Below are 13,324 nucleotides of genomic sequence, written 5' to 3'. Positions count from 1 at the left end.
CAGAAAGAAGAGTTCTCCAAGGTCTTATTGAGTGTGACACTCCCCCCTCCCTCCCTCCCATTTTATAGATGAGGAAATTGAGCCTCAGAGATGTTAAGTGACTTACTTGCCTGGGGTCATATAAGTAGTAAGTGACAGAACTAGAATTTGAACCCAAGTTTTCTGACTATAATGTTGAGTATTCTAAGGTCCTTCTAGCTTTGATGTTCTAGGTTCTAGGTTGAGCATTCTAAGGTCCTTCCAGCTTTCATGTTCTATTATTCTGTGAATCAATGTGTCAATTATATATCATCCTTGCCTTTGTGGTACTTAAAAATCATAAAGTGTTATTTCTTTTAAAATATCCTACAATTTGAACTTTTTCTCTAGGGCAAAGATCTTTCCTCTAGTTAATCTAAACTATTGATAAGTTCTCCTATTATCTCTTCTTCAGGATGAATTCTGCAGGGTCTGTAGGGTACATAGTTGGTTTTCCAAGTGATGATGATGATAATAATAATAATGATGACATTTACTAGCCCTTACTATATGCCAAGCACTGTTCTAAGCACTTTAAAAAATTAAGCAATTAATGGTATTTTACTAAATTCTTAAGCCAGATTGAGTTTCTACCTATATGGGTAGAAACAGAGATATTGAGTTAAAAGAGCAGGTCAACAGAAATAGAATATCAACTTGTGCCAAGTATTGAATAAATGGTGGCAGTCAATTGGGACCCATGAGTTATTGTGGTCATGCGTCACTTTTAGCATGAAATAAGATGGACTTGTACTCTTGTTAAATTTGACACCTATGTTGTATTAACATGTCATAAAAGTCATTTTCACAAAGACTATGATTCATTGTGTTGCTCCCTGAATGAACCTGAAGACTTTTAATAAAGGCATCAACTACAGGAGAGTCAAAACAAAAGATTACCTGTTGCATGTGGACCCTTTACACTTGTCCCTCATTTTGGTCTCACACTTGATGATTTGTGCTAAGAAGTAAAAAAAAAAAAAAAAAAAAAATGAAAAAGAAATCTGAAAAAAAGAGTAAGGGAACAAAACTAGAAAAACCAACAAATCTAATCCTCCTAATAATACAAAAATAGAAACACTGAAAATCAAAGAAGAAGTAAACAAAATTGAAAGCAAAAAAAAAAAAACCTTTATTGAAACTAGCTGTTTTTTTCTTTTTTAATTCTAACAAAAAAGACAAGCTGTTAGGAAATTTGATCATAGAAGGAGAGGAGAAAAAGAAAGAAAAATGGGAAAGTTAGAAGAGAAGACCAGATTATCAAAATAAAAATGAAAAGAGAAATATGAAATATGAAAGCTGAAGAAGATAAAAAAGAAAAAAACAAGGGGAAATCTCTCCAGAAGAAGACACCTTCTGCAATCCACCCACTGACTGAGGTTTGGAAAGGGTTAACTCAGACCCTCCTTTAGGGAGTGTTGCTCTGCATTCTTAATGCAAGTAATGAGGTAAAGGTGTTTTCATACAAAAACTTCTCTCATGAAATACATGAATTGAAATAATGCTGGAAACTGAGATGGAAAAAAATCAACCCATCACAACTGAGGTTGAATTCAAACTCAAGTCCATTGCCCTGACTGCCACCACCTCCTCAATAAAGCCTTCCCTGATGCCCCAGATAGGAGTCACTTCTGCTCCAGACTCCCAAAGCCATGGGTCTACAGTTTCTGATGACCCATATTCTACAGGAAGTCTTTCCCAAGCCCTCTTAATTCTAATTCTTCCCTCTGTTAATTATTTCTTTGGTATCCTGTATATAGCTTATTGGTATATATCTGTTTCCATATTGTCTCCCCCATTAGATGGTGACCTACTTGAGGACAAGAGCTATCTTTTTCCTCTTTTTACATCCCTAGCTCTTAGCACAGTACCTAGGACTTAGTAGGTACTTAATAAATGCTGATTGACTGATGAATTGACTCTGACTCCTCTGTTTATGAATATGACCCTAACTAGACCCTAAGCTTTCATAAGAGTTCTCTGATCATTGGAGTGACTGATTGTGACTTCAGTGAACTGTTGGTGAATCAAGGACTGGAGGTAAGAAAGAAATGAGTCATACATAGTCATGCAGACAATGTATCATTGTTTCTTATGGTGGATCATCATTTGGGAAGAGACAGCATTACAAAGAGGGAGAAAAGAACATCAATAAAACATGTAGCTAATTTTTTCAAAAGAAAAAAGATGACTGTCTTGTCTTTCTCATCCTTATATTCTTCATAGCACCCAGCATAGTTCATAGGAATGTATCTTTAGTTGTATATTAAAATGCCTGAGTTAAAAAGAAGGTCACCCAAGTGCACCCCAGGTCCAAGATTCTTACAGTGTTTAACAAAAATAAAGTAATTAATTCCTTTAAAAAAAGAAAGAAAGGTCTAGGGTTTTGCTTTGACACTCCACCCTACTGCCCAGTATTTGCCTGTTGGAGAACTCTCAATACCCTCGAGCCACTCGACCAACCCAAGGGTTGGTTCCAAGGAATGGGGGTGGAGGGAGACATGGAACAAGGGTGTCTCTTACTCATATAATTGTCTGCCGTGGTTTTCTTGGGCTTGGTGGGTTTGGTTACCCTTGGTTGGACCCATACGTGTTTCTCCTCAGGAATCTGAGACATTTCCACCTCGTTCGTCTCGTCAGTCTCAGGCTTCTGAACGTAAGTTTCATCTTATTAGTTGGGGGAAAAAAGAACATAACATATTAGTGTTACAAATCAAATGCATTTTGGTGAAAGGTATATGTGTATATGTATGTGTTCCAAAAGTTCCCCAAAAGAACTTGACATATTAGTGTTAAAGTCAAATATATTTTGTAAGGACACACACACATACACACACTATTCCAAAAGTCCACTGAAAGCCTCTACATGCAATAAGACTTTAGGGATGCCCTGTATATCTTATTCATGAGAGGCTTTATTTTACACACAAAAAAAGGTTCATTTCTAAATAGTTGGAAACCTTTCTGTATGAAAGGTCATGCAGAAGAAATCATGCCAGGTGAAATTCTACTAGGAAAAGGTAATATTCATAGTGATTGCTTTATACCTAAGAACAACAGGTACGACATTTCCTAGGATGTTAGATTTGGAGCTAGAAGGAGCTTGGGAGGTCATTCAGTTTTTATATAGGAGGAAACTGAAGTTGAGGTATTTGCCAAGGTCATCAAAGTAAGAAATAGCAGAGTTGGGATTTTAAACCAGAACCTCTGACTCTTCATTGAGTGATAAGGTCACTGAATTATTTAATCATTGTGTCACTGAAGTAAGGTCATTGAATCATTGAATTATTTATTGTGAATTTCTTTCATCATCCGTGACTCTAGAATTTCCCATTCTGGCATGATAGAAAATGGAGAACCTATTTGCCTACTGAATTTGTCATTCAGAGAAATGTGCATTCTCTCTAGACCCTGAGAACAGTTTGGGACCATCAACACCTCTGAGCCAGAAATCCTATTTGAATCACACCTAGAAGTTCTCCAAAGACACCCACAGTCTGAAGGAGACAGACTAAGAGGAAGAAATGAAAATGAAAGAGGTAAGCAGCAGCAGAGGGGAGAGAGCACCTGGCCCCACCCTGGACATGATGAGCTGATCCAGAAATGATCCATGGCTAGGAACAACAGGCAAAGGGAGGAAGCAAAAGGAGATCTGGGCTGTAGCTGAGAAGGGAAAGATCCAAAGGAACCACTGGATCCCTCCATGTGGCTAAGAACAGAGGAACTGTGTTGAAACTAACGGTCATAACCATCTCTTCCCACACTGAGAGAAGTTCCCCCCAATGGCTGACTCTTTCCCCAGTTTACCCTCCCTGTGCCTGTCCAGTAATAGACATTACCATATACTCTGCTTGTGTCTTCTAATAAAACATTTCCTGAATCTTGATTTTTGACTCAAACATAAAGAGGCCAGGGGTTAGCTTGAGATAAAATAATCCAAAATCCCATGTGTCAACTCATCTCCTCATTCACTCCCTAAATTTGTGGAGTCAGAAAAGGCTTTTTTAAAAATTAAGGGAAAAACCAGCAGTAACACAGATACTTAAAGACAAAAAGGTGAATTGTGTTCATGTCTATATTCGATGCTCTGCAGAGACATTCTATTTGCAAATGCTGCTCAGGTCAGTACTTGCTACATCTTGCTGGCTTCCTTCATTCCCTTGAATGCAGCTAATAAAAAGTTTGTTTTCCATTGAAAAACAGAAAAGGTGTAAGGAAAATAAGCCAGGCTTTCTTTCTTGAGCCTTCCAGATTTTTATACCTCATAATCCCAGCTTTATTGAGTCTAATGTAGGTCAGTGAGTCAGTCAGAAACCTTTGAATATGAACTGTGTGGAGAGAACTATGCAAAAAAATTGAAGACAATCCTTGCCCTTGAAGGACTTAAAACCCAGTTGGAGGATGGAAAATACACATGTAAGAAAGTGGTAAGGACACTTGACTGAATAACATGCTTTCTATTTTAATAGAATGGAACCAAGGATCCCTCCAGTCCGCCAGGGTAGCTCTGGGGAATTTCCATCCCTAAGTTCATTACAAGGTTTTCTTTAGACTGCCTCAACCTCTGGGCAGGTCTGCTAAGGGGGAGATGAAAAGCTAAGAAGAATGTGGAAAAGGCACCTTCTAGAATGAATTAGCATTAGCTATTTTTCTTTCTTTCATCCTATCCTTTTCATCTGTGTGAGGATCTCAGAATATGATTACTTTCTCTACCAATGTAAAAGCAAATCATGTCAAACTTATAATATTCAAGAATGTGAGAAATTAAATGATTTGCTCATTGTTAGGACTCGAACCCCAGGTTTTTCTGATTTCCTAACCATATATCTCTCAGTCTCTTACAGGTAACACAACATCAGCATTTGCACAGGGCTTTATATTTTTCAAAAGATTGTCAAATGATACCATTTTATTTTAGCTTCACAGCTGCCCCCAGGAAAGAAGTACAACAATATTAGGTTTAAGAAATAGTAGGAAGGAAGCATGGTACAATGCGGTTAGATGACCCAGATTCAAATTCTGACAATGTTCTTTATTACCTGTATATACTGGGGCAAATCACAACTTCTCTGGGCCTGAGCGTCTTCATCAGATTTAAATGATGGGATTGGGCTAGATGATCTCCAATGTCCCTTCTAACTGTAATTCTATGAATCTATTACAGGATGACCTCAAAGCCTGAAAAGGTTCATTTTTCAGTCATTTCCAACTCTTCTTGACCCTGTTTGGGGTACTTTTTGGCAAAGATACTGGAACAGTTTGTCATTTTCTTCTCCAGCTCATTTGACAGATGAGGAAACTGAGGCAAATAGGGTTAAAGGATTTGCCCACAGTCACACAATTAGTAAGTATAAGATGCTGGGGGCTGGATTTGAGCTCACAAAGCTGAGTCTCCCTGACTCCAGACCTGGCACTTTACGTATCTGAGGCCATATTTGACCTGACGAAGATGAGCTTTCCTGACTCCATTGGCCTCCTCGCCCTAGGTAGGTATGCTAGCTACTTACATACATAAAAGCAAGTAAGCAAAGTTCTGAAGTAGATGCTTCACCTAAGGGCTTATGTTTCTGTGCACTTCCTTTTCCCATTCACTTGAATGGGGATTCAAAAGACTACCAGGATGGGAAAATCCAGAGGGTCTCAGACCCAAACAGTCATTGCTGGTTTACTGGAAGGACAACACCTAAAATAATGCTAAATGGGTAGACCCAATTTGGCAATTAGACATTATGTAGGGTATCACAGGACTTTCTTTTCTTTCCAGGAGCATGCCCAAGGGTATGAGGGAAATGGTGTGTTGTCACTTTTCTTACTGCATTGTTTCATCAAATGCCTTTTTTTAAAAAAGTATCCTCTGGCTGATGAGCAAATGCAAACATATTGGTGAGGGCTCATGGGCTATGGGATAAAGCTAATTTGAACAGAGTCCCTTGACCCTGGTATAGCTTGTCTGGAGGAACTCCTATTCAAGTTAAGGTGCAAATGCCACATTATTATTTATCTCCATCTTATGATCAAGAGGAGACACAGCAAAGGTAAGTTAATTGTCCACAGTTATTGAATATTTAATGGCATTCCTACTTTGAGGGCAGAAACCATTATTTTTTTGTATCTCCAGAACCTAGCATGGTATCTTGCAAATAATATGCATTGAACAGATGTTTAATGGATTGGATTAGAGTCAGAAGTAGAATCTGATTCTCTACACTTTCTAGGCTCTCTATGAGATCTTTCCACAACGTTACATCACTTCAGTCCAATCAAGTCAGTATTTATTGAGGACCTAATAGGTGCAGGGCATTGTGCTAGACACTGAGGAGACAGTGACACAGTCCCTGTCATCAAGGAAGTTAAATTGTCCTAAGGGGAGGTCTGACACTCCTCAGATATATCTATATATGATATAGATATATAGGTATATACACACACACATACATACACAGACAAACACACACATATAATACAACTTATAGCACAAAGAAGGCAAAGCAGAGATCCATACAAATCTCAGGAGGCAGAGGACACTTTTTGACTTCCTAGTATATTACAGAATTGTGGCTGCTAGGTGGTGCCATAGAGCACAGAGAGCCAGGCCTGGAGTCAGGAAGGCTCATCTTCATGAGTTCAAACCTGACCTCAGACACTTACTAGCTGTGTGACCCTGAGCAAGTCACTTCACCCTGTTTGCTCGATTTCCTCATCTGTCAAATGAGCTGGAAAAGGGAATGGCAAATCATTCCATTATCCTTGCCAAAAAAACTCAAATGGGGCCACATAGAGTCAGACATGACCAAAATGCTTTAACAACAAAAACATTACAGAATAAAGATTGTATTAAGAGGTATAAACATGTTGGTCAAACTATACTTTGAAAGATAAAGGAATTGTCCTCCTTCAATGTCAAAGCCTACAGTCATAAGAGCATGGATTTTTAAAAAAATGGATGATAAAAGTAATTACTCCAATCCCTCAGTTTTATAGGTGAGGGACTGGGACCCAGAGAGGTTAAGTCATTTATTACACAGGTGGTAAATGACAGAGCCAGTACTTCTGACTCTAAACCTAGCCCTCTTTTCCCTGCCTGGTCCCTTCTGTGTGCTCTTGAACCTGAAACTCTATGAATCCATGGACCTCCAAGGATTCTGTGGATGGATTTTCAGGTATTCATGAACTTGGAGGCAAAAAAAATTTAGATCTTTATTTCCATATAATTGGTCTCCTTTTTGATTACATATTTTGTTTCAAACATTTAAAAATAAGCTTCTGAGAAGGGATCTACAGGTTTCACCAAACTGCCCAAGGAATCCTTGATACAAGATAGTTTAAGAATGCCTGTCTCAAACTGTCAAGCCAGCCTCTGGCAAAAGGTGCACAGCTTGGCTACAGATCAAAAAAGAAGGAAGTCACCAGAATCACCCTAGATTTCTAATACATGGCCATGTGTTGTGATTCAGCCTCCAGGGATGTGTACAGCATTGAATGTGATACAGTTTTATTATCCTCAACTCAATCCAATTTCCACATTCTTTCCTTTGGGAAATGTTTCCCCTTTCAACTGTTAACAAAAGCAGTCTGAGAACAAACAGGGAATCTTTTTTTTTTTTTAAGACTTGAGACCTTGCAATTTCAAGAAATTTTACATATATATATATATATATATATATATATATACACATACATATGTGTGTACATGTAAGTATATGTATATATACATATACATGTATATATACACATACACACACCAAAAATATTCCTAAAGTCATCCCTTAGTGCCCCAGGCCAGAAGCATCAAATTTCTGCCAAAAAGCTCCCCACTGCAGCCTGAACCAAACTGAATCATAACTGGGAAATGTTTAACAAAATAAATACAAAACATAGATAATGTTCATTTGTGGTTTTCTAGGTCAACATGTGGCCAGCATTGAACACTTTCCAGGTAGACAGCAATAAACAAATTTCTTCTGATTACAGAACAAATGATTAGTGTGGATATAAGACAATATTTCTGTGCAATAAGCAATGACAAACATGAGGAATGCCAGAAAACATAGGAAGATTTGCATGAACTGAGGGACAGTAAAATAAGGGGAACCAAAAGGATAATGTTGATAAGAATGCTGAATGCAGACGTCAGAAGGGACTATCTGACTCTGATCCCACTGAACCCATTGTTGCCACAGATCTAAACCAGTCTCCCTGTGGCTGTAACGGGAGCCAGCTGTTCTGACCAGAGGATACTCGTCACCCCAGTCTTCTTTGTGAACTTTCAGTTGTTACACAAAACAACTTGTAAGGCTGAGCCTCCCACAACACTCCCTCCTGGTTGAAATATAGTTAATTCTGCCCTGCCTCCCTGGGCATTCCAATACTCGGGCACTGAGTGGCGCCTCAAATTGCCTCGATTAAAAACCCTAGTTTTCAATAATCTAGTAGCCTCATTTTCAGATTGATACCAATGATGGTCCCAGAGAATAAATAGTGAACTGTTCCTCCCTATTTTAACAGAGAGGTGGAAGGTTACTGGAGCAGAACATTATACACATTGTGCAGAGGACAATTTGTAATTATAATTTGGGGTGGGGGTCCCTAAAGTTTTTTCTGTTTCAAGGAAATTCCTTAAAGGGGGAGAGGACCCAGTAATTAACAGAAATAACTGCAGTGTCAGATCAAAAGGCCTCCGTAAAACATTTTTCATTTAAAGACTCATACCTCGGTAGCAGAGATTATTTCTGCAGCCTCCACCATAGCTGGGCGGACATTCAGAACAGGGCCTGCCATTTCTATATGGAGCTTCTCCAATCCAATTTCCCCTGAAGTGAAGCAGAAAATAATTGTCAAACATCCCTCCAACATCTTTGTGAGTCCCATTGCCATGGACCGGCCAGGTACCTGACTCTGGCCTGGCCTGAAATCTCCAAACTGCAACCCCAAAGGCATCAGGAATTAGGGGGAAATGAATGTTCCCACTGTTTGTAAGATGGCAGACGGCATTAAAAACGGAAGACAAAAAAAAAAATAAGGCTGCTGGCCTCGGCTCTTTCCATGAACTTGTAGTCTGAAGCTTTCGAGCATATTCGGCGGCTAAGTAAACGGACGGAGATACAGTGGGGCCCCTTTTCATCCCACAACTGTGTAGTCAGTTTATGTTTGCCCTGAAATACCAGCCTGGCCACAAATCCACCAAAGTTTCTTTTAGTCCCAGGACTGAAACGGCACCCAGCACATGCTAGGCTCTAACACAAAGTGTTTTAAAGTCTACAGAATTTTCTCCTCTTAAAGCCATTTCAGAAATAAAAAAGCAGGGTCCCCAGCCTTAAATGTCCCAAAGCAGAGGTTCACAAGAGAATAGCTCATGCCATAATAACAAACTAGTAAAAACGTTATAAACACCCTGATGGACTTAAGAACTTGGTGCTCAGCACAGAGTCTGGCACATAGAAGGTACTTAAAAATGCTTAGTGGATAGATCGCCAGGCCTGGAATCAAGAAAACCTGAGCTTAAATCCAGCCTTATATACTAGCTATGTGACTGGATAAGTTGCTTAACTCTGTTTGCTCAGTTTCCTCATCTGTAAAATGAGCTGGAGAAGGAAATGGCAAACCACTCCAGTATCTCTGCTGAGAAAACCCCAACTGGGGTCAGGAAGAGTTGGACATGACTGAAATGACTGAACAATTAATGCTTATTAAAGTGACTGCTCAATCCTATAACCTGCCATGATTCCAAAGGACTTGAGATGAAGCAGGCTACCCACATTCTGACAGAGAGATGACGGACTGAGGACTCAGAATGACTCATATATTTCTGGACACAACCAATAGAGGAACTGATGTGTTTTACTATGTGTATTTGTTAAAAGTAGTTTTTTTTAATGGGTTGATAAGAGAAAATAAATATTTGCCAATTGAGAAAAATTATATTTAAATTTGTATATTTTAATTTACATATCAAAGTTTAATTTTTAAAAACTTTGTAGGATCATTGACTTGGAATTGAAAAGGACCTTCAAAACCATTTAGTTAAAGATCATTACTTTATAATGAAGGAAACTGAGGCCTAGAAGGATTAAGTAACTTCTACAACATTCCACAAACAGTAAATAGCAGTCAAGATTTGACTTTATAGATCTTCTGGTTACAAATCCAGCACATTCTTCATGAGGGACAGAGTGTATAATCTAAAAGATTCTACCTAGATAGAAAAGCATTTGGATCAAAGAATTTAGCATCCCAAGGGACCCTGGAGATCATCTAATCGAGGGCTGTGGAATCTGCAGCCTCAAGGCAGCACGTGACTCTTTAGGACCTCAAGTGTGGCCCTTTACAGGTGACCTGTAGGTTCAAGTTCCCCAGCCTTAGTCTAATTCAATCCCTTCATTTTACCAAAGATGCAATTGATTGATTTATCCTAGGTCACAGGTGATTAAAAAAGAGTCAGAACTCAAACTTCTGGGCTTTCTTAGATGAAAGGGCAAAAAATATGGATACCTGACTGCTAGGTAGGAGTAAGAAATTCTTGTGATCTAGACAGATAGATAGATGGATGGATGGATGGATGGATGGATGGATGGATGAATATACACATGTACACAGAATATATAATTTGTTACTACATATGTACATGTGTATGTATGTATGCATATATATGCAGACACAGAAAGTATATAGTAAATATAGATGTCATCCATTTATTTCAGTGCCTAAAACTCTACCTTAGGCTGGTACCCTTGCTACACATCCCTCATGAGAATTGTGTTTGAAATTAGCATCGAATAACAAGAGTAGCTTTCTTTCCATTTTTCTTTCTCTGGCTCCTGCTGTCATCAGAGAAAGGTGAGAACCCTAGACAATGTGGGAACACATCCTTGGAATTGTACTGGAAGTCAGTGAATGTCTGTGATTCATTTTAGAAATGTGTGTCATAGCCAACTTTCTAGGAACAGGCCTCTTCTTAAAAGGGAAAGTCATTTATCGGCTTCTAGCAAGTGTTGAAACACCGTATAAAATACTGCCTGAATACAACAAGCCCACAACTGTTCTCAAAATACATCACACAGAATGAAAACAGAATGAGTGCCCATAAACTTGGGGATGGCTGACAAATTGTGGTATATGAGTGCAAAAGAAACATATTGTGCCTTAAGAAATGATGACTGAGGATTTCAGAGAAGCTTGAGAGGACACAGATGAGCTCATACAGAAAGAAGCAAGGAGACCCACAAGAATGATATTGACAATGACCGTGATAATTTAAAAGCAAACAGCATTCAAAGTCATCAGAACTCTGATCAACCTAATACTCCAGAGGACTGATGACAAAATACACTTCTCTTGGTAGAGACAGGCTGAGCTACAGGTAGAGAATCAGGCACAGACCATGCACATGGTCAATGTGTTGTCCTTGTTTTCTTTGACTTCATTTTTCTGTTAATTACAAGGGAGGGTCCTATTGGGATAGATTATTGTGTGCATATGTATATTTAATAACTATGTATCATGTATATTTAATAAATATACAGTACATATTAATATTATTAATATTATTTATGCTATAATTATGTTATTTATAATATATAAAAATTAAGATTAATATTAAAGCTTCGAAACTTTTTCAAAATCATTTGCATACACGTGTCTGCATGTATAGATACATATATATGTTTAAACGAGGCAGCATGGATAGAATAGTGGATAGAAAGTTAAGTCCTGCCTCTCACATATCCTGTGTGATCCTAAGCAAGTCACCTCTCAGTGTCCCAGAGCAGAGGCATCAAATTCCTGCTGAAAAACTCCTCAGTGAAGCCTAAACCAGATTGAATTATAACTGAGAAATGTTTAACAAAATAAACATACAACATAGATAATGTTAAGTTGTTGTTTTCTAAGTCAACATGTGGTCAACACTGATCTGTTTCTATTTGAGTTTGATGTCGTCACTGCTCTAGCAAAGTCTCTAAGACTGTAAGTTATCAGATGGTGTCCATATGCAGTGGGAGGGAGAGTTTCCCTACCTGGGAGCTCCTCATACTAGTGAAGTCAAGGTTTTTAAACAGTGATCTAAAGACAAGGTCAGGTGGGGAAGTGGGATCCAAAGTCTGAACAGAAGAGTAAAGAGAGAGAATGAGAAATGAGTGGAATGAGCTCTCAGTATACAATCATGGGGTGCAGATTTGAATCCTGACTCCCCGTCTGTGTGACCCCAGGCAAGCTATTTACTTTATCTGGGTCCTGTACTCCTCATCTGTAAAATGGGGAGATGGATCTGACTTTTTAAGATCCTTTCTAGTTCTAAATCCAGGATTCTAACATGGCTTACAACAGAGGTTCTCATTTCCTTTCATTCTCCTTGGTTTGCCTAATGGCCATAGACACTATACTAATTCCATCTGGTACAGGGAGAGGGAAGGAGGTGCTTTAATTGCACAGTTGTAAGTATGGCAGTCTAAGTACATCAGAAAATGCAAGAGGAAGGTATTGGGTATTTCCACTATTGGCAAAGATCAAAATTTCTCAATGACTTTGTTCAGACATTCAGTCATATCTGATTCTTGCTGACTCTACTTGGGGTTTTCTTGGCAAAATACTAGAATGGTTTGCCATTTCCTTCTGCAGGTCATTTGATAGATGAGGAACCTGAGGCACACAAGGTTAAGTGACTTGCCCAGGGTCACCAACTAGGAAGTATTTGAAGCCAGATCTGAACTCATGAAGATGTTTCTTCTTGACTCCAGGCCAGGTGATCTATGCACTATGGGCATCACCTGGTTGCCTCTCTGAATGACTTAGCAGAAGGTTTTTGAGAGCTGATTGCCAACAGCATGATGATTTTTCAATCATATGTGGTGATGAATCTCCTTGAATTTAGCTAGGCTGGTCCTGGGATGACAGGCAGATTTAGTCCATCACGAGGACTATATTTAAAGCCATTACAAATTGCTAGGACTTGCCCAAGCTCGCATTTTACTAGTATCTTAAGAATCCAGGGATACTCTTCTCAGTAGGAAGGTGAGAGACCACAGATAGATAATGTAGTATAAGCTGACAATCAGGTTTGCTTGTTTCTTTGGGTTTTTTTATATATTTATGTCTATGCTTTGTTTTGTTTTGTTTTTAAGACCACATCTCTCTATCTTGCCCCAGATGGATGCACTCACAGGAATTGAACCACTTTGACTGCTATAATGTTAATTAGAGTTAAAGATCTTCCCCACCCATTAATAGGCCTCACTTTAAGCTCATTAAGGGAAGCTTTTGTTAATTTCAATGAGGCACTGGGTCATGATGCCAGGCTTGGAAGGTTCATGTG

General features: G+C 38.8%; 1 protein-coding gene across 1 annotated transcript in view; it reads right to left on the bottom strand.

The window, feature by feature from the left end:
* The window catches only part of CRISPLD2 (cysteine rich secretory protein LCCL domain containing 2), a 79,559-nt gene that overhangs the window by 29,645 nt on the left and 36,590 nt on the right, over positions 1-13,324 (bottom strand). The window contains exons 6-8 of the mRNA XM_072636219.1: positions 8,728-8,828; positions 2,542-2,685; positions 919-979 (exon numbers count right to left, since the gene is read on the bottom strand). Coding sequence (XP_072492320.1) covers positions 919-979; positions 2,542-2,685; positions 8,728-8,828 — 306 coding nt within the window. The remainder of the gene's footprint in view (positions 1-918; positions 980-2,541; positions 2,686-8,727; positions 8,829-13,324) is intronic.

The sequence above is a fragment of the Notamacropus eugenii genome, chromosome 1 (genome assembly GCF_028372415.1).
Source record: "Notamacropus eugenii isolate mMacEug1 chromosome 1, mMacEug1.pri_v2, whole genome shotgun sequence".
Taxonomy (NCBI): Eukaryota; Metazoa; Chordata; class Mammalia; order Diprotodontia; family Macropodidae; genus Notamacropus; species Notamacropus eugenii.
The sequence above is the reverse complement of the archived record's forward strand: the minus strand, read 5'-3'. Positions and strand labels throughout refer to the sequence as shown.